Raw genomic sequence first — 19,129 nt, 5'->3', positions numbered from 1 at the left:
CCATGAGCCGTCCAGCCAGGATCCGCCAGAGCCGTCCAGCCAGGATCCGCCAGAGCCGTCCAGCCGGGATCCGCCAGAGCCGTCCAGCCAGGATCCGCCAGCCAGCCAGGATCCGCCAGAGCCAGCCAGCCAGGATCCGCCATTCAGTCTGGTGCTGCCCCATATCCTGGTGCTGCCCCTTATCCTGGTGCTGCCCCTTATCCGGGTGCTGCCCCTTAGTCCGGTGCTGCCCCTTAGTCCGGTGCTGCCTCTTAGTCCGGTGCTGCCCCTTAATCCAGTGGGGTTAAGTTGGAGGGTGGTCATTTGGAGGAGGCTACGAAGCGGGTAGTGACTATGGTGGGGTGGGGACCACGACCAGTGCCAGAGCCGCCACCGTGGACAGTCGCCCACCCAGACCCTCCCCTAGACTTTATGCAGGTGCGCCCGGAGTTCGCACCTTAAGGGGGGGGTTATGTCACACTCTGGCCTTAGTTATCTTTGTTTTCACTAATATTTTAGTTAGGTCAGGGTGTGACATGGTGAAGTATGTGTTTTGGTTTGTCTAGGGGTTTGTAGGTTTATGGGGTAATGTCTTGTCTAGGTGTTTGTATGTTGATGGCTGCCTGGATTGGTTCTCAATTGGAGACAGCTGTGGTTTATTGTCTCTAATTGGGAGCCATATTTAAGGCAGCCATGGGCATCATGTGTTTGTGGGTAATTGTCTATGTTGGACGTTTGTTGCTTGTCTGTGCACTTACGTTATTTAGCTTCACGGTCGTTTGTTGTTTTGTTAGTTTTGGATAGTGTTCGGTTTCGTGTTTTTCTCTCTTCCAAAATAAAGAGATGTATTTTGCACACGCTGCGCCTTGGTCCAATATCTCACAAGAAGACGATCGTGACAGAATTACCCACCATCAAAGGACCAAGCAGCGTGTTCAGGAATCGGCTGCCTGGATGTGGGAGCAGCGTCGGAGGGACGAGAGGCACCCCCAATAATTTTTTAGGGGGGGGCACAGGGCATGGACGACGGGGCTGACGGAGGCAGAGAAGGAGCGAATTCAAAAGGCCACCAGGTTACGGGGGCCACTGGTCAAAGTAGGGAAAGGAGATGTAGAGGCACGGCGAGTGGTACTGGGGTGTATTACCAGTCCGGTCCGGCCCGTTCCAGTTCCCGGGGTAGAGCCAGTGGTGTGTGTCCCCAGTACGGTCCGGCCTGTTACGACCCCTCGCACCAAATGGACGGTGCGCGTCGCCAGCCCAGCCCGGCCTGTTCCTGCTCCACGCACCAAGGATGCGGTCGCGCGTCGCCAGCCCGGCCCGGCCTGTTCCGGCCACTCGCACCAGGGATACGGTGCGCGTCGCCAGCCCGACCCGGCCTGTTCCGGCCACTCGCACCAGGGATACGGTGCGCGTCGCCAGCCCGGGTCCGGCCCATTGCTGCTCCCCCGCACTAGCCCTGAGATGCGTGTCCTCAGCCCGGGACCACCAGTTCCGGCACCACGCACTAGGCCTTATGTGCGTCCCCAGGGTCCAGCATGCCCTGTTCCTTCTCCCCGCACTAGCCCTGAGATGCGTGTCCTCAGCCCGGTACCTCCAGTTCCGGCACCACGCACCAGGCCTATAGTGCGTCTCGGCCGGCCAGAGTCTGCCGTCTGCCCAACGGCGCCTGAACTGCCCGTCTGCCCAACGGCGCCTGAACTGCCCGTCTGCCCAACGGCGCTTGAACTGCCCGTCTGCCCAACGGCGCCTGAACTGCCCGTCTGCCCAACGCCGTCTGAACTGTCCGTCTGCCAAGCGCTGCATGAACTGCCCGTCTGTACTGAGCCTGCAAAGCCGCCCGTCTGCCATGAGCCTTCAGAGCCGTCCGCCAGACCGGAGCCGCTAAAGCCTTCCGCCAGACAGGATCAGCCAGAGCCTTCCGCCAGACAGGATCAGCCAAAGCCTTCCGCCAGACAGGAGCCGCTAGAGCCTTCCGCCAGACAGGATCAGCCAGAGCCTTCCGCCAGACAGGATCAGCCAGAGCCTTCCGCCAGACAGGATCAGCCAGAGCCTTCCGCCAGCCATGAGCAGCCAGATCCGTCAGCCAGCCATGAGCAGCCAGATCCGTCAGCCAACCATGAGCAGCCAGATCCGTCAGCCAGCCATGAGCCGTCCAGCCAGGATCCGCCAGAGCCGTCCAGCCAGGATCCGCCAGAGCCGTCCAGCCGGGATCCGCCAGAGCCGTCCAGCCAGGATCCGCCAGCCAGCCAGGATCCGCCAGAGCCAGCCAGCCAGGATCCGCCATTCAGTCTGGTGCTGCCCCATATCCTGGTGCTGCCCCTTATCCTGGTGCTGCCCCTTATCCGGGTGCTGCCCCTTAGTCCGGTGCTGCCCCTTAGTCCGGTGCTGCCTCTTAGTCCGGTGCTGCCCCTTAATCCAGTGGGGTTAAGTTGGAGGGTGGTCATTTGGAGGAGGCTACGAAAGCGGGTAGTGACTATGGTGGGGTGGGGACCACGACCAGTGCCAGAGCCGCCACCGTGGACAGTCGCCCACCCAGACCCTCCCCTAGACTTTATGCAGGTGCGCCCGGAGTTCGCACCTTAAGGGGGGGGTTATGTCACACTCTGGCCTTAGTTATCTTTGTTTTCACTAATATTTTAGTTAGGTCAGGGTGTGACATGGTGAAGTATGTGTTTTGGTTTGTCTAGGGGTTTGTAGGTTTATGGGGTAATGTCTTGTCTAGGTGTTTGTATGTTGATGGCTGCCTGGATTGGTTCTCAATTGGAGACAGCTGTGGTTTATTGTCTCTAATTGGGAGCCATATTTAAGGCAGCCATGGGCATCATGTGTTTGTGGGTAATTGTCTATGTTGGACGTTTGTTGCTTGTCTGTGCACTTACGTTATTTAGCTTCACGGTCGTTTGTTGTTTTGTTAGTTTTGGATAGTGTTCGGTTTCGTGTTTTTCTCTCTTCCAAAATAAAGAGATGTATTTTGCACACGCTGCGCCTTGGTCCAATATCTCACAAGAAGACGATCGTGACACACACCCCTTGACTTTTTTCACATTTTGTTGTTACAAAGTGGGATTAAAATAGATTAAATTGTCATTTTTTGGTCAACGATCTACACAAAATGTTCTGTAATTGAAAAGAAAAATTGTAGATTTTTTTTTTTATTAATGAAAAGAATCAGTACATGTTAAACACCTTTTGGGTGTGAATTGTTTTGGGTAAGTCTCAAGAGCTTTGCACACCAGGATTGTGTAATATTTGTTCATTATTCTTTTAAAAAATGATTCAAGCTCTGTCAAGCCATTTTCAAGTATTGCCATAGATCTTCAAGCAGATTTAAGACAAAACTGTAATTAGGCCACTCAGGAACGTTCAATGTCTTCTTGGTAAGCAGCTCCAGTGTAGATTTGGCCTTATGTTTTAGGTTATTGTCCTGCTGAAAGGTGAATTCATCTCCCCGTGTCTGTTGGAAAGCAGACTGAACCAGGTTTTCCTCTAGGATTTTGCCTTTGCTTAGCTCTATTCTCTTTCTTTTTATCCTGAAAAACTCCCTAGTCCTTGCTGATGATAAGCATATCCATAACATGATGCAGCCACCACCATGCTTGAAAATACGAAGAGTGGTACTCAGTGACGTGTTGAATTTTCCCCAAACATAACACTTTGTATTCAGGACAAAAGTTAGTGTCTTTGCCACATTTTTCACAGTATTACTTTAGTGTCTTGTTGCAAACAGGATGCATGTTTTGGAATAATTGTATTCTGTACAGGCATCCTCCTTTTCACTCTGTTTTAATGGCCTCATGGTGAAATCCCTGAGTAGTTTCCTTCCTCTCCAGCAACTGAGTTTGCAATGACACCTGGATCTTTGTAGTGACTGGGTGTATTGATACACCATCCAAAACCTAATTAATAACTTCACCATGCTCAAAAGGATATTCTGCTTTATTTTATTTTCTTACCCATTTACCAATCGGTGACATTTGTGAGGAATTGAGAAACCTCCCCGGTCTTTGGGATTGAATCTGTGCTTTAAATTCACAACTCAACTGAGGGATGTTACAGATGATTGTATACGTGGGGTACAGAGACGGGCTAGTCATTCAAAAATTATGTTAACCACTATTATTACAGACGGTGAGTCCATGCAACTTATGTGATTTGGTAAGCAAATGTTTACTCCTGAACTTATTTAGGCTTGTCATCGCAAAGGGGTTGAATACTTATTGACTCAAGCCATTTCAGCTTTTTATTTTTAATTAATTTGTGAAACATTATGGGGTATTGTGTGTAGATCAGTGACATAAAATGTAGTTATTTAATCCATTTTAAATTCAGGCTGTAACACAACAAAATGTGGAAGAAGTCCAAGGGATGTGAATACTTTCTGAAGGCATTATAAATAATGTATTATAGCAGTAGTTATGTGTTTAATTGACAGTTTGTCATGATTTTTATGCTCAATGCCAGAGTCATGTTTTTCTACAGTAAATATGCTTTTGTAAAACAATATTCATTGTCTGTCTCAATGTAGAAAAATACACAAGATGGGAATGCAGTTCTACATTAGTTTGAATATGTTTGTTGTATGCTGAATATTAGTTTCAGTTTTCACTTGGTCACTGTAAAGCATTCTGAACCTGACACATTCACTTCCTTATTCATGGTTCCAATTACATTATCACCTCTGGGATCATGAGAACCCAGAGTGTAATACAGTGTTTAATTATACATGTTTTTTTTTGTGAGCAAATTTTGATGTATTTTGTCTTTTTTTTTTCATTGGGCAGGTTTACAGGTACAATCTTCACTCATATATTTTCATATATTCAGTTCATTTCACATTTTCATTTATAATTTTCCATATCTTTTTCTGTTGTACCTTTTGAGCTGCCACTCCAAGTATACATGTTAAAAATGCTTCAGTTACTGGACATGAGGGAGTTGATTGAGTTGTAAAATAATTCCTAAGGACATATTCTATGCGACCGATTTCTCATTCGCACGCTTTAAGCTTTTCCCTGTGTGAAGTAAATGTCTTCTGTGGAGTGACATTTCTGGGAATTACCTTTTCACAAGGGATGAGAAGGGTGTATTTTTTTATTTTTTGCCAACATCCAGTTCGACCGCTCAGTTTGTGATCCAATCCGCATGTATTCATTCATTAACAAAAACACAGCAAGACTGCCTCATGTTTATCACCAGGCAGTGGTTTTAATAACGCCTCCCTCACAATTCACCCTCTTTTGACAACATTACAAAAACAGGTAAACACAGCTCCATACATTCTACAAATCTATTCATAAATGTTCATAAGAAACTGGAAAATAGATAAAAAGTTGAAAATACTGAAATTATCCTAATTGGCATGTTCTCCTTTTCACATTTTCTGAAACCTGCTGGAAAAACATACATAATGGCAGGTTGTTCGATTCTTATTACTAATTTGAGCCTAGATGTGGTAAGGGTTCTGACTTGAATTACTGCAAATGCCAAGTGCATGTCTCATAACAAGTACAAGCTAACTGGAGAAGACCCTCCTGTCTCGTAGCATAACAAGCAAGGCAACAACAAAAAAATATTATGCTATTACAAATGTTAGTGCCCCTATGTATGGCGCTACCATATGAAAATGTTTACAGCAATTCTGTAAACAAGAAAGAAAAATTGGTAGGCAACAACAGTGACGCTTTCTATAATTGATTTACTCATAAAATATGCTTTTGATTCAACCTAATGGTTTATAGTTATCGTCATCCTTGAGATCCCAAAAGGTAGGAGAGAGAACTCAAAGTAGCCTGAGGAATTTCAACCCCAAAATGAATCTGGTGGTTTCAAGACTTCAAATCACATTTTTATTTCACCCTCTACTTGAACAGATTATCATTAGTGAATTTCTTTCAGCCATTTATTTGAGATTACAGATGAAAACTGAATTTAATTGATAGCGAGAGAGAAGGAGCGACAACGTCACCAAAAATATCCTCCCATGCTTTTGAAGCTGATCTGGGACCAGCACCAACTAGCAGTGGTTATTTCCTCCCAATCTCACTCCTCCTGTCACATGCCAGGCTGTACAGTGTGACCCCTCTGATAGCCATTGTCAAATAAAATACAATTGTATTTGTCACGTGCCGAATCCAACGGGTTTAGACCTTACCGTGAAATGCTTATTGGTATTGTGCCAATTTGGTAGCTGGCTTGGTAGACTGATACTTTAATTATGGGGTTACGTTCTTTGTTAATGGTGCACCACCACTGTATTCTCCACTTGGTCTCATGATTACCTGCCCTAAGAGCACTGTCGTGTATGTGCTGGTGGGGAATGGCATGTTAGAAAATGTCAAAGTAAAGTAATGTCTGGATTTGTGAATGGAATGTTATTCAATCATGTGTTTTGAGAGTATGTATGGTAAAAAAGTGTCTGAAACAAGAAGGCATGTCTTAGATTAATTAATTAACTTTCCTAACTCTTAATTGTCTGCCTAGCCTCACGCCACAATAGATGTATTTTAGATTCTTCGATTGGATAAATCTGCTAGTTTCTCTTGGATGTTTAATTTTTTTAAAATTAGAATCGAGAGCACTCTTATTATTATTTCAAAACTATGTTGGACATTTCATATACAAACGTGTATTATAAAGCACTATAAACTGATCAATTATTTATTGTAAGACAGAGAGACTTGAAATAACCACCTTAAATAACCTGTTTGTTTAGTAACCATGATTTCATGTAATCAAAACTCTTGAATAAATACAGGCAAAATAATTTCAAAGTCTAATGCCCTCCTCGTGAGTGATTCCACATTGTGAAAAATTCTAATTCCATTAAACTTTCACGTTTGTCAAAATGGCCTCCATGGTAGCAGTGACAATGTAAGGCGTTGTGCCATTATGAACTAAGTTATCAACATGGCAGGACATTGTCACTCTGTGTTAAGGCTGCACAATTAATCAAATTCGCATCAAAATCGCAATATTGTCATGTGCAATATCCGTATCGCAGAAGCATGCAATATTTTCAAAGGCCACTCAGCTGCGTGTAATGTACGTTTTTATAGTTTACTCCATTTGACATCTCTCTCTTGTGACTACTTCCGACATACAAAGCCCCTCCCCCTGTCACTCGAGCAGCGCAGTTCTTCCTCCTCGCAGGTTGCATGCTGTTAGGTCAAATGCAGTCAACACATTGTTCCAAACAACGATGCTGCTTTTCACTTTTCTTCTTAATATAAATCATTTTATTTCTACAGTTCACCCAAGTGTTTTGATCTACACTACCGGTCAAAAGTTTGGACACATCTACTCATTCAAAAGTTTTTATTTATATTTACAATGTTTTACATTGTAGAAAAATTGTGAAGACATCAAACCTATGAAATAACACATATGGAATCATGTAGTAACCAAAACGTTTTAAATAAATCAAAATATATTTAACATTTCAGATTCTTCAAATAGCCACCCTTTGCCTTGATGACAGCTTTGCACACGCTTGGCATTCTCTCAACCAGCTTCATGAGGTAGTCACCTGGAATGCATTTCAATTAACAGGTGTGCCTTCTTAAAAGTTAATTTGTGGAATTTATTTCCTTCTTAATGTGTTTGTGCCAATCGGTTGTGTTGTGACAAGGTATACAGAAGATAGCCCTATTTGGTAAAAGACCAAGTCCATATTATGGCAAGAACAGCTCAAATAAGCAAAGAGAAACGACAGTCCATCATTACTTTAAGACGTGAAGGTCAGTCAATATGGAAAATGTCAAGAACTTTGAAAGTTTCTTCAAATGCAGTCGCAAAAGCCATCAAGCGCTATGATGGAATGGAAGACCCAGAGTTACCTCTGCTGCAGAGGATAAGTTCATTAGAGTTACCAGCCTGAGAAATTGCAGCCCAAATAAATGCTTCACAGAGTTCAAGTAACAGACACATCTCAACATCAACTGTTTAGAGGGGACTGTGTGAATCAGGCCTTCATGGTCGAATTGCTGCAAAGAAACCACTACTAAAGGACACCAATAAGAAGAAGAGACCTGCTTGGGCGAAGAAACACGAGCAATGGATATTAGACCGGTGGAGATTTTTGGTTCAAACCGCCGTGTCTTTGTGAGACGCGGTGTGCGTGAACGGATGATCTCCACATGTGTAGTTCCCACCGTAAAGCATAGAGGAGAAGGTGTTATGGTGTGGGGGTGCTTTGCTGGTGACACTGTATGTGATTTATTTAGAATTCAAGGCACACTTAACCTGCATGACTACCACAGCATTCTGCAGCGATACACCATCGCATCTGGTTTGGGCTAAGTGGGACTATCATTTGTTTTTCAACAGGACAATGACCAAACACACCTCCAGGCTGTGTAAGGGCTATTTGACCTAGAAGGAGAGTGATGGAGTGCTGCATCAGATGACCTGGCCTCCACAATCCCCCGACCTCAACCCAATTGAGATGGTTTGGGATGAGTCGGACCGCAGAGTGAAGGAAAAGCAGCCAACAAGTGCTCAGCATATGTGGGAACTCCTTCAAGACTGTTGGAAAAGCATTCCAGGTGAAACTGGTTGAGAGAATGCCAAGAGTGTGTCATCAAGGCAAAGGGTGGCATTTTGAAGAATCTCAAATATAAAATATATTTTGATTTGTTTAACACTTTTTTGGTTACTACATGATTCCATATGTGTTATTTCATAGTCTTCACTATTATTCTACAATATAAAAAATAAGAAAAATTAAGAAAAATGCTTGAATGAGTAGGTGTGTCCAAACTTGACTGGTACTGCTTCACAGAGTTCAGGTAGCGGAGTTCAGGTAGCTTAGTGGGTAAGAGCGTTGTGCTAGTAACCGAAAGGTCACTGGTTCTAATCCCCGAAGCCGACTAGGTGAAAAATCTGTCGATGTGCCCTTAAGCAAGGCACTTAACCCTAATTGATCATGTAAGTTGCTCTGGATAAGAGTGTCTGCTAAATGACTAAAATGTACTGTATGTCAAATTGCAATCGCAATATTTGGTTAAGAAATCGCAATTTGATTTTTTGCCTTTATCGTGCAGCCCTACTCTGTGTCAACAGTCTGGACCTCTTGTCCAATGCCAAACCGTTCCCTTGACTCAATCTTATATCTCACCCTTTTGGATCTTAAAGAACAGTAAAAGTGTGCAACATGCCTGAATCCACTTGGTCTACTACTGATTCTATCCAAGCCTTTCCACAGAGACGGTCATCTCAGGATCAGGCCTCTATCTCAGGCGTGTGCACTCTACATCCTCTGTCACGCGTAAAGACGAGGTGTGCTCATCCGCCGTCTTTCCTGCTGCACATTTGATAGACTTCCAGCGCAGCCTGGTCACCGTCCGCATGCACTTGGCGTTGTTGCGGACGTTCACGAAACACAGCGTGTTGATGACCCCGTTGCTCATGGCGATGCACTCGATAATGTAGAAGGCCACCAGGGAGTTCCTGTCCCTGGAGATCAGGGTGGGGTGGAAGTCCCGCACCAGTGTGAAGCCGTAGTACGGCGCCCAGCAGAGCACGTAGGCAGTCAGCACCAGAATCAGCACCACCACCGTCCTCCGCCGCCTGTGCAGCCGCTTCCGGATCTGCTCTGTCTGGAAGCCAGGCACGCTCTTGAACCACAGCTCCCGCAAGATCCTGGCGTAGCACAGGGCCATGACAGCCACGGGCCCGGCGAACTCCAGGGCGAAGATGAAGAGGAAGTAGGAGCGGTAGTAGAGCTGGTGGTCCACAGGCCAGATCTGGGCGCAGAAGGTCTTGTGGCTCTGACTGGAGATGTGCGGGTATGTGGTCTCGGAGGCAAAGTAGGCAGAGGGGATGGAGATGACTAAGGGTACAATCCACACGCCCAGAATCAGGCTGTAGGCTGTCTGGTAATTCATGCGAGGCTTCATAGGGTGGACGATGGCCATGTACCTGGGAACACAAGGAAAAGACAGACAAACAATGGAAAGAAACCAGTTGGAAGGTTTGAGTTATGAGTGTCAAGGTGTTTTATGTCAAGCTTTAAATGCCAGGGAGTTGGAAGACAAAGTGATCTCTCTGAGGTTATTGGATGATCTTGGACAATCTTGGAAAATCTGTCACAATGTAGAACTTGATTGATGGGACTGTTAACAAGGGAAAATTATTAATATCCAGAACCTGGAATTATATTATGGAACTTACGGTCTCTTGGCTTCCTACCAAACCCTGCACAGAGCAATAATAGGGAATTTGGAAATGCTTTAGCATTTTGAGATGACGGGAGATTATCTATCTTCATAAATAGATAGATGTGGTCCTCTGTAGCTCAATTGGTAGAGCATGGCGCTTGTAACGCCAGGGTAGTGGGTTCGATCCCCGGGACCACCCATATGTATAAATGTATGCACACATGACTGTAAGTCGCTTTGGATAAAAGCGTCTGCTAAATGGCATATTATTATAAATATCTATTCTTACATAGTTGGGCATGTCAAAAAATGATTAGCCTTGTCCAAGTAACTTCCTCCCATATGGTCCTAGAAGGGCAGTGTGATAGGACTAACTAAAAGCAGGTGATGGATCTTCGGTGGGGAACCCATTGGTGTTGCTCAATTGTTCTTTCTTCACTGGGAATGTTATGTTACCACAGGACATGGCTATCTGACATTGTTATAAAACAAATACTTTGCTATGTCATATCTTAGTTACACCTGATAAAGATGTATATTCCTATTCATGCATTAAATTTGCTTTCTGTGATGACAGTAAGGTGATTTTCTTATCTAGGTTAAGTATTGTTGCTTTCCACCTTTTTTTGGTCATTATTCATTTTCCTACCTATCCTACAGCATGCAGCTAGCAATGCTATCTGACTTCACCATTTTGGAGGGAACTTAACAGCATGATGCAACTTGCAAAACTTTGTTTCGACTGGCTTTTGATCTAATTTGGAGTGAAATGAAAATAAGTAAATTGATGTGATGATAGCAGATTAACTGTTACACTCATGTTCAAAGGTTTCCAGTCTATGTTTGCTGGCATGTATCGTGAGTGGTAACAGGACCCTGCACAGCTTCTTCCCCAAGCCATAAGACTGCTAAATAGTTAGTTAAATAGTTAACCAACTAGCTACCCGGACTATCTGCATTGACCCTTTTTGTACTAACCTTTTTGACTCATCACATACGCTGCTGCTACCATTTATTATCTGTCACTTTATTTCTAGTTATATGTACATACAGTGCAAGTATTCAGACCCTTTCCCTTTTTCCACATTTTGCTATTCTAAAATGGATTAAATCATTTTCCCCCCCTCATCAATCTACACACAATACCCCATAATGACAAAGTGAAAACAGCTTTTTATAACTTTTTGCTAATTTATTAAAAATAATCAACAGAAATACCCTATTTACATAAGTATTCAGACCCTTTGCTATGAGACTCGAAATTGAGCTCAGGTGCATCCTGTTTCCATTGATCATCCTTGAGATGTTTCTACAACTTGATTGGAGTCCACCTGTGATACATTCAATTGATTGGACATGATTTGGAAAGGCACAAACCTGTCTATATACAGTAAGGTCCCACAGTTGACAGTGTATGTCAGAGCAAAAACCAAGCCATGAGGTCGAAGGAGTTGTCCGTAGAGCTCCGAGACAAGATTGTGTCGAGGCACAGATCTGGGGAAGGGTACCAAAAAATGTCTGCAGCATTGAAGGTCCCCAAGAACACAGTGGCCTCCATCATTCTTAAATGGAAGAAGTTTGGAACCACCAATGGTACCCATGTAGCCGGCGGCAGGTAGCTTAGTGGTTAAGAGCGTTGTGCCAGTAACCGAAAGGTCGCTGGTTCTAATCCCCGAGCCGACTAGGTGAAAAATCTGTCGATGTGCCCTTGAGCAAGGCACTTAACCCTAATTGCTCCTGTAAGTCGCTCTGGATAAGAGCGTCTGCTAAATGACCAATTATTTATTTATATTAATTATTATAGCCAAGTTATCGTTACTCATTGTGTATTTATTATTACTTTTATTATTACATATTTAACTTTTCTATTATTTCTCTATTTTCCTTCTCTCTGTATTGTTGGGAAGGGCCCCTAAGTAAGCATTTCACTGTTTGTCTACACCTGTTGTTTACTAAGCATGTGACGAATAAGATTTGTATTTGATGTTGCATGCATGTATTTTTACATAAACTGTTTACAACCACCTAAAAATAGGACGCTCATTGCCATGAACACATCACGCATACACACATAGAGGCTTATAAGGGAGCACAAACATGACAAATATCATCCTGTCACACCAACGGTTGAAGATGAGCACTGATGAACACACATCAGTGTTGGCCTGAGGATATGAGAGCACTGAACATGTGTGTGGGTTGACATGTTTACTATGTAACTATTCAGGGTTACAATATAAGATATGTTCTTATTAATAATAATAATAATAATAATAATAATTGATTGCATTTATATATTTCCAGATGCTCAAAGTGCATATATACTGTATTATATGTTGCTAGGAAAGTAGGTCAAATATGTGTGTCACCTGAGGTTCATGACAGCACATTTCAATTGACCAAAAAAGAAATGTTTTTGTCTTTTGAGCTTCTAGTCATGAAATCTATGCAGCCTACTTAATCACTTTTTATAGCTACTGTTTACAGGCCTCCTGGGCCATATACAGCATTCCTCACTGAGTTCCCTGAATTCCTATCGGACATTGTAGTCATGGTAGATAATATTCTAATTTTTGGCAATATTCACATGGAAAAGTCCACAGACCCACTCCAAATGGCTTTCGGAGCCATCATCGACTCAGTGGGTTTTGTCAAACATGTCTCCGGACCTACTCATTGCCACAGTCATACCCTGCATCTAGTTTTGTCCCGTGGAATAAATATTATGGATCTAAATGTTTTTCCTCATAATCCTGGACTATCGGACCACCATTTTATTAAGTTTGCAATCGCAACAAATAATCTGCTCAGACCCCAACCAAGGATCATCAAAATCTGTGCTATAAATTCTCGAACAACCCAAAGATTCCTAGATGCCCTTCCAGACTCCCTCCACCTACCCAAGGACGTCGGAGTACAACAATCTGTTTACCACCTAACTGAGGATCTTAATTTAATCTTGCGTAATACCCTAGATGCAGTCGCACTCCTAAAAACAAAAAAACATTTGTCACAAGAAATCTGCTCCCTAGTACACAGAAAATACCAGAGCCCTGAAGCAAGCTTCCAGAAAATTGGAACGGAAATACAGGAAAAGTGGTGCGTGCATATGTATTCACCCCCTTTGCTATGAAGCCCCTAAATAAGATCTGGTGCAACCAATTACCTTCAGAAGTCACATAATTAGTTATTTAAAGTCCACCTGTGTGCAATCTAAGTATCACATGATCTATCACATGATCTCAGTATATATACACCAGTTCTGAAAGGCCCCAGAGTCTGCAACACCCCTAAGCAAGGGGCACCACCAAGCAAGCGGCACCATGAAGACCAAGGAGCTCTCCAAACAGGTCAGGGACAAAGTTGTGGAGAAGTACAGATCAGGGTTGGGTTATAAAAAAATATCAGAAACTTTGAACATCCCACGGAGCACCATTGAATCCATTATAAAAAAATGGAAAGAATATGGCACCACAACAAACCTGCCAAGAGAGGGCCGCCCACCAAAACTCACGGACCAGGCAAGGAGGGCATTAATCAGAGAGGCAACAAAGAGACCAAAGATAACCCTGAAGGAGCTGCAAAGCTCCACAGCGGAGATTGGAGTATCTGTCCATAGGACCACTTTAAGCCGTACACTCCACAGAGCTGGGCTTTACGGAAGAGTGGCCAGAAAAAAGCCATTGCTTAAAGAAAAAAATAAGCAAACACATTTGGTGTTCGCCAAAAGCAATGAAGGAGACTTCCCAAACATATGGAAGAAGGTACTCTGGTCAGATGAGACTAAAATTGAGCTTTTTAGCCATCAAGGAAAACGCTATGCTGGCGCAAACCCAACACCTCTTATCACCCTGAGAACACCATCTCCACAGTGAAGCATGGTGGTGGCAGTATCATGCTGTGGGGATGTGTTTCATCGGCAGGGACTGGGAAACTGGTCAGAATTGAAGGATTGATGGATGGCGCTAAATACAGGGAAATTCTTGAGGGAAACCTGTTTCAGTCTTCCAGAGATTTAAGACTGGGATGGAGGTTCACCTTCCAGCAGGACAACGACCCTAAGCGTACTGCTAAAGCAACACTTGAGTGGTTTAAGGGGAAACATTTAAATGTCTTGGAATGGCCTAGTCAAAGCCCAGACCTCAATCCATTTCAGAATCTGTAGTATGACTTAAAGATTGCTGTACACCAGCGGAACCCATCCAACTTGAACGAGCTGGAGCAGTTTTGCCTTGAAGAATGGCCAAAAATCCCAGTGGCTAGATGCACCAAGCTTATAGATACATACCCCAAGAGACTTGCAGCTGGAATTGCTGCAAAAGGTGGCTCTACAAAGTATTGACTTTGGGGGGGTGAATAGTTATGCACGTTTAAGTTTTCTGTTTTTTTGTCTTACTTCTTGTTTGTTTCACAATAACAAATATTTTGCATCTTCAAAGTGGTAGGCATGTTGTGTAAATCAAATGATACAAACCCCACCAAAAAACACTTTAGTTCCAGGTTGTAAGGCAACAAAATAGGGAAAATGCCAAGGGGGGTGAATACTTTCGTAAGCCACTGTATTTTTACAACCAAATTGAGGAGAATAAGAACAATCCAAAATTTCGTTTTGATACTGTCGCAAAGCTAACTAAAAAGCAGCATTCAACAAGAGAGGATAGCTTTCACTTCAGCAGTGATAAATTCATTAACTTCTTTGATGAAAAGATCATGATCATTAGAAAGCAAATTACGGACTCCACTTTGAATCTGCATATTTCTCCAAAGCTCAGAACTGCCAGGACCTAGGATCAATGGAGACTCAAGTTTTTTTTATTCTGTATCTCTTGACACATTCAGAAAAATAGTAATGGCCTCTAAACCGTCAAGCTGCATACTGGACCCTATTCCAACTGAACTACTGAAAGAGTTACTTCCTGTGCTTGGCCCTCCTATGGTGAACATAATAAATGTCTCCCTATCCACTGGATGTGTACCAAACTCACTAAAAGTGGCAGTAATAAAGCCTCTCTTGAAAAAGGCAAACCGTGATCCGAAAAATAAAAAAACTTCAGTTTTAGGACCACTATTGTTTGCACTATATATTCTATCTCTTGGTGATGTCATTCGGAAACACAATGTCAACTTTCACTGCTATGTGGATGACACACAGCTGTACATTTCGATGAAACATGGTGAAGCCCCAACATTGCCTACCCTGGAAGCCTGTGTTTTAGACATAAGGAAATGGATGGCGGCAAATGTTTTACTTTTAAACTCAAACAAAACAGAGATGCTAGTTCTAGGTCCCAAGAAACAAAGAGATCTGCTGTTGGATCTGACAATTAATCTTGATGGTTGTACAGTCGTCTCAAATAAAACTGTGTAGGACTTCGGCGTTACTCTGGACCCTGATCTCTCTTTTGACGAACATATCAAGAATATTTCAAGGACAGCTTTTTTCCATCTTCGTAACATGGCAAAATTCAGAAACGTTTTGTCCAAAAATGATGCAGAAAAACTAATCCATGCTTTTGTCACTTCTAGATTAGACTACGGCAATGCTCTACTCTCCGGCTACCCGGATAAAGCACTAAATCAACTTCAGTTTGTGCTAAATACGGCTGCTAGAATCTTGACTAGAACCCCAAAATGTTATCATATTACTCCAGTGCTAGCCTCTCTACATTGGCTTCCTGTTAAGGCTAGGGCTGATTTCAAGGTTTTACTGCTAACCTACCAAGCATTACATGGGCTTGCTCCTACCTATCTCGCCGATTTGGTCCTGCTGTACATACCTACACGTACGCTACGGTCACAAGACGCAGGCCTCCTTATTGTCCCTAGAATTTCTAAGCAAAGAGCTGAAGGCAGGGCTTTCTCCTATAGAGCTCAATTTTTATGTAATGGTCTGCCTATCCATGTGAGAGACGCAGACTCAGTCTCAACCTTTACGTTTTTACTGAAGACTCATCTCTTCAGTTGGTCCTATGATTGAGTGTAGTCTAGCCCAGGGGTGTGAAGCTGAACAGCAAGGCACTGGAGTGCCAAACCACCCTTGCTGTCTCTGCCTGGCCGGCTCCCCTCTCTCCACTGGGATTCTCTGCCTCTGACCCTATTACGGGGGGGCTGAGTCACTGGCTTACTTGTGCTCTTCCATGCCGTCCCTAGGAGGGGTTCGTTACTTAAGTGAGTTGAGTCACAGACGTGATCTTCCTGTCCGGTTTTGTGCCCCCTCAGGCTTGTGCGGTGGAGGAGATCTTTGTGGGCTATACTCAGGTCTGTTGATATCCCTCTAGTGGTGTTGGGGCTGTGCTTTGGCAAAGTGGGTGGGGTTATATCCTGCCTGGTTGGCCCTGTTCGGGGGTATCGTCCCCCGACCCACCCGTCTCAGTCTCCAGTATCTATGCTGCAATAGTCTATGTGCCGGGGGCTAGGGTCAGTCTGTTATATCTGATGTAATTCTCCTGTCTTTACTGGTGTCCTGTGTGAATTTAAGTATGCTCCCTCTAATTCTCTCTCTCTCCCTCTCTCCCTCCCCTCCAGGAGGACCTGAGCCCTAGGATCATGCCTCAGGACTACCTGGCCTGATGACTCCTGGCTGTCCCCAGTCCACCTGGTCGTGCTGCTGCTCCAGTTTCAACTGTTCTGCCTGCGTCTATGGAACCCTGACCTGTTCACCAGACGTGCTACCTTGTCCCGGACCTGCTGTTTTCGACTCTCTCTCTACCGCATCTGCTGCCTCGACCTCTGAATGTTAGGCTATGAAAAGCCAACTGACATTTATTCCTGAGGTACTGACCTGTTGCACCCTCTACAACCACTGTGATTATTATTTGACCCTGCTGGTCATCTATGAATGTTTGAACATCTTGAAGAACAATCTGGCCTTAAATGGCCATGTACTCTTATAATCTCCACCCGGCACAGCCAGAAGAGGACTGGCTGCCACTCAGAGCCTGGTTCCTCTCTAGGTTTCTTCCTAGGTTCCTGCCTTTCTAGGGAGTTTTTCCTAGTCACCATGCTTCTACATCTGCATTGCTTGCTGTTTGGGGTTTTAGGCTGGGTTTCTGTATAGCACTTTGTGACATCTGCTGATGTAAAAAGGGCTTTATAAATACATTTGATTGATTGATTGATAGATAGATAGTTGACAGAATGGTAATAGTGGGATTAATTTTCTGTTGTGTGAATATGGAAAAACTGTTTGCTATGTTCTGTGACCGAGAGAGATGCACCTGCAAACGCGTCACCCACCTGTCCACTGCGATTGCCAGCAGCGCGTTGGTGGACACATACAGGGACACCGTGCGTAAATAGTTGATTGAGGCGCACAGCACAAGCCCGTGGTCCCATGACAGCTGCTTGACCACATAGTAATCCAACAGAAACGGACAGCACACGACAGCCACCAGAATATCCGACAGGGCCAAGTTAGCAATGAGGAGATTGGTGAGGTTACGGAGTTTTTTGTAGCGTGCCAGAGAGGCAATGAACAGACAGTTGCCAATGCCACAAACTAATATGATACAGACCAGGACCATGGCTATGACAATGGTGGCCACAAAAAACGCACGGCCCTGCGTTGTGTCGGGTATCTCCTCCAGTGGAACTCCATAGTCCAGTTCGTAGCTGGCATTGAAAGAGTCAGGACAGTTCTCTGGCAGGTCTTGCATCATGGCGAAACTGCTGTTATTGTGACATTCACCCATGTTGGATTAACATATTCAACCGAGGTTAACTGCAAGGCAAATCACAACAATGTTATTTTGGTTGAATTAAAAGGGGAAAATGCCTGTAAAATTACAACAATTCAATCATAAACACCAACTAAACCTTTAGGGTAATTTATGTTTCCCAGGAGATATGCCCTATATGCTAAAATGATAACTACATCCATAATTTACACATTATGACTCTTCTAACTTTGCAGTAAAAAGTAGGACGGAAATTATGCCATGGTTTGGATTTTAATACCGTTTCCATTCACTGTCCCCCTTTGAATGTGTGTAGAAGGTTTAGCATAGAGATCTTACAATGACATAGTGGCACAACATTTTACGTGGCACAGTATTTTAACATCAGTGATATAATACATCCGTTGGGAGGGAGAACATGAGGACGTGCAACATAACATTTCCCAGATGTTGAGGAAACCAAATTTGGATGGACTGACATTTTAAAGACCACATAATCGTTTGTTCCTTAATTTCCTTGAGTTTTAAAGCATGAGGTAGGCCTATGCTGTGTTCCTTGTGTCAGACGGAATCAAAATGTTTTAGAGTGATCCCAAATGCAAGGTATCTAAATTAGGCTACCAGTTGCTTTTTAATATTTATTTCACCATAATCGATCTGAATACGGAAGAAAAAAATTTGCAAACTAAATTAATTGATAAACGTTTTGTCATTTACATAAAGTAGCCTATTTGATCCGTTCAATTGATATGTTCAAACTTTGAGAGTCAACAAAACTGTGAAAATGCTAAAATAGTTGAGACCAGATAAATATTCTATCACACTTACCAAAACTCCAGCCAGAAGTGACTTTTCTTTTCATATTAAAGCACCGCGTATTCTATAGAAAAATAACATTGAAGCAGCTCCGATGCGCTCTTTCCATTCCTGCAAGGTGAATGGGCTGAAAAACGGAATCAGCGGTTGGGTATCATCTCCGTTGTTGTAATTAGATTGTAACCCTCCTTTCCCCCTCTAGTGGCAATGACTCGCTATTCAGTCAGTGCGCGCGCCAATGTCAACTCCACACCACCCATCAGCACTGATTGTACAAAACAGTAGGAGCCCGTCCTATTATTGAGTTGCACCCCCTTTTGCCCTCAGAGTAGCCTCAGTTCATCCGTACATGGACTCTAAAAGCTGTCGAAAGCGTTCCTCAGAGATGCTGGCCCATGTTGACTCCAACGCTTCCCACAGTTGTGTTAAGTTGGCTGGATGTCTTTTGGGTGGTGGACAATTTCTTGATACACACAGGAAACTGTTGAGCGTAAAAACCCC

At 43.8% G+C, this 19,129-nt stretch overlaps 1 protein-coding gene across 1 annotated transcript; it reads right to left on the bottom strand.

Moving 5' to 3' along the window:
• Window positions 1–8,942: 8,942 nt before the first annotated feature.
• LOC121573065 (prokineticin receptor 2) lies at window positions 8,943–18,349 on the bottom strand. Its single transcript, XM_041885097.2, has 2 exons — window positions 17,373–18,349; window positions 8,943–9,897 (listed from the first exon to the last, which is right to left on the bottom strand). The coding sequence occupies exons 1-2, from the start codon at window positions 17,825–17,827 to the stop codon at window positions 9,207–9,209; spliced, it is 1,146 nt and encodes a 381-aa protein (XP_041741031.2). The 5' UTR covers window positions 17,828–18,349; the 3' UTR covers window positions 8,943–9,206.
• Window positions 18,350–19,129: the final 780 nt, after the last annotated feature.

This window comes from Coregonus clupeaformis, chromosome 8, assembly GCF_020615455.1.
Source record: "Coregonus clupeaformis isolate EN_2021a chromosome 8, ASM2061545v1, whole genome shotgun sequence".
Taxonomy (NCBI): Eukaryota; Metazoa; Chordata; class Actinopteri; order Salmoniformes; family Salmonidae; genus Coregonus; species Coregonus clupeaformis.
The sequence above is the reverse complement of the archived record's forward strand: the minus strand, read 5'-3'. Positions and strand labels throughout refer to the sequence as shown.

Excerpts from the sequence above, each read along its gene's own strand:
- LOC121573065 (XM_041885097.2), bottom strand. The coding sequence starts at position 17,827 with ATGGGTGAATGTCACAATAACAGCAGTTTCGCCATGATGCAAGACCTG. Across the intron at positions 9,898-17,372 it reads CTGGCAATCGCAGTGGACAG|GTACATGGCCATCGTCCACC; the intron begins GTGGGTGACGCG and ends TTGTGTTCCCAG.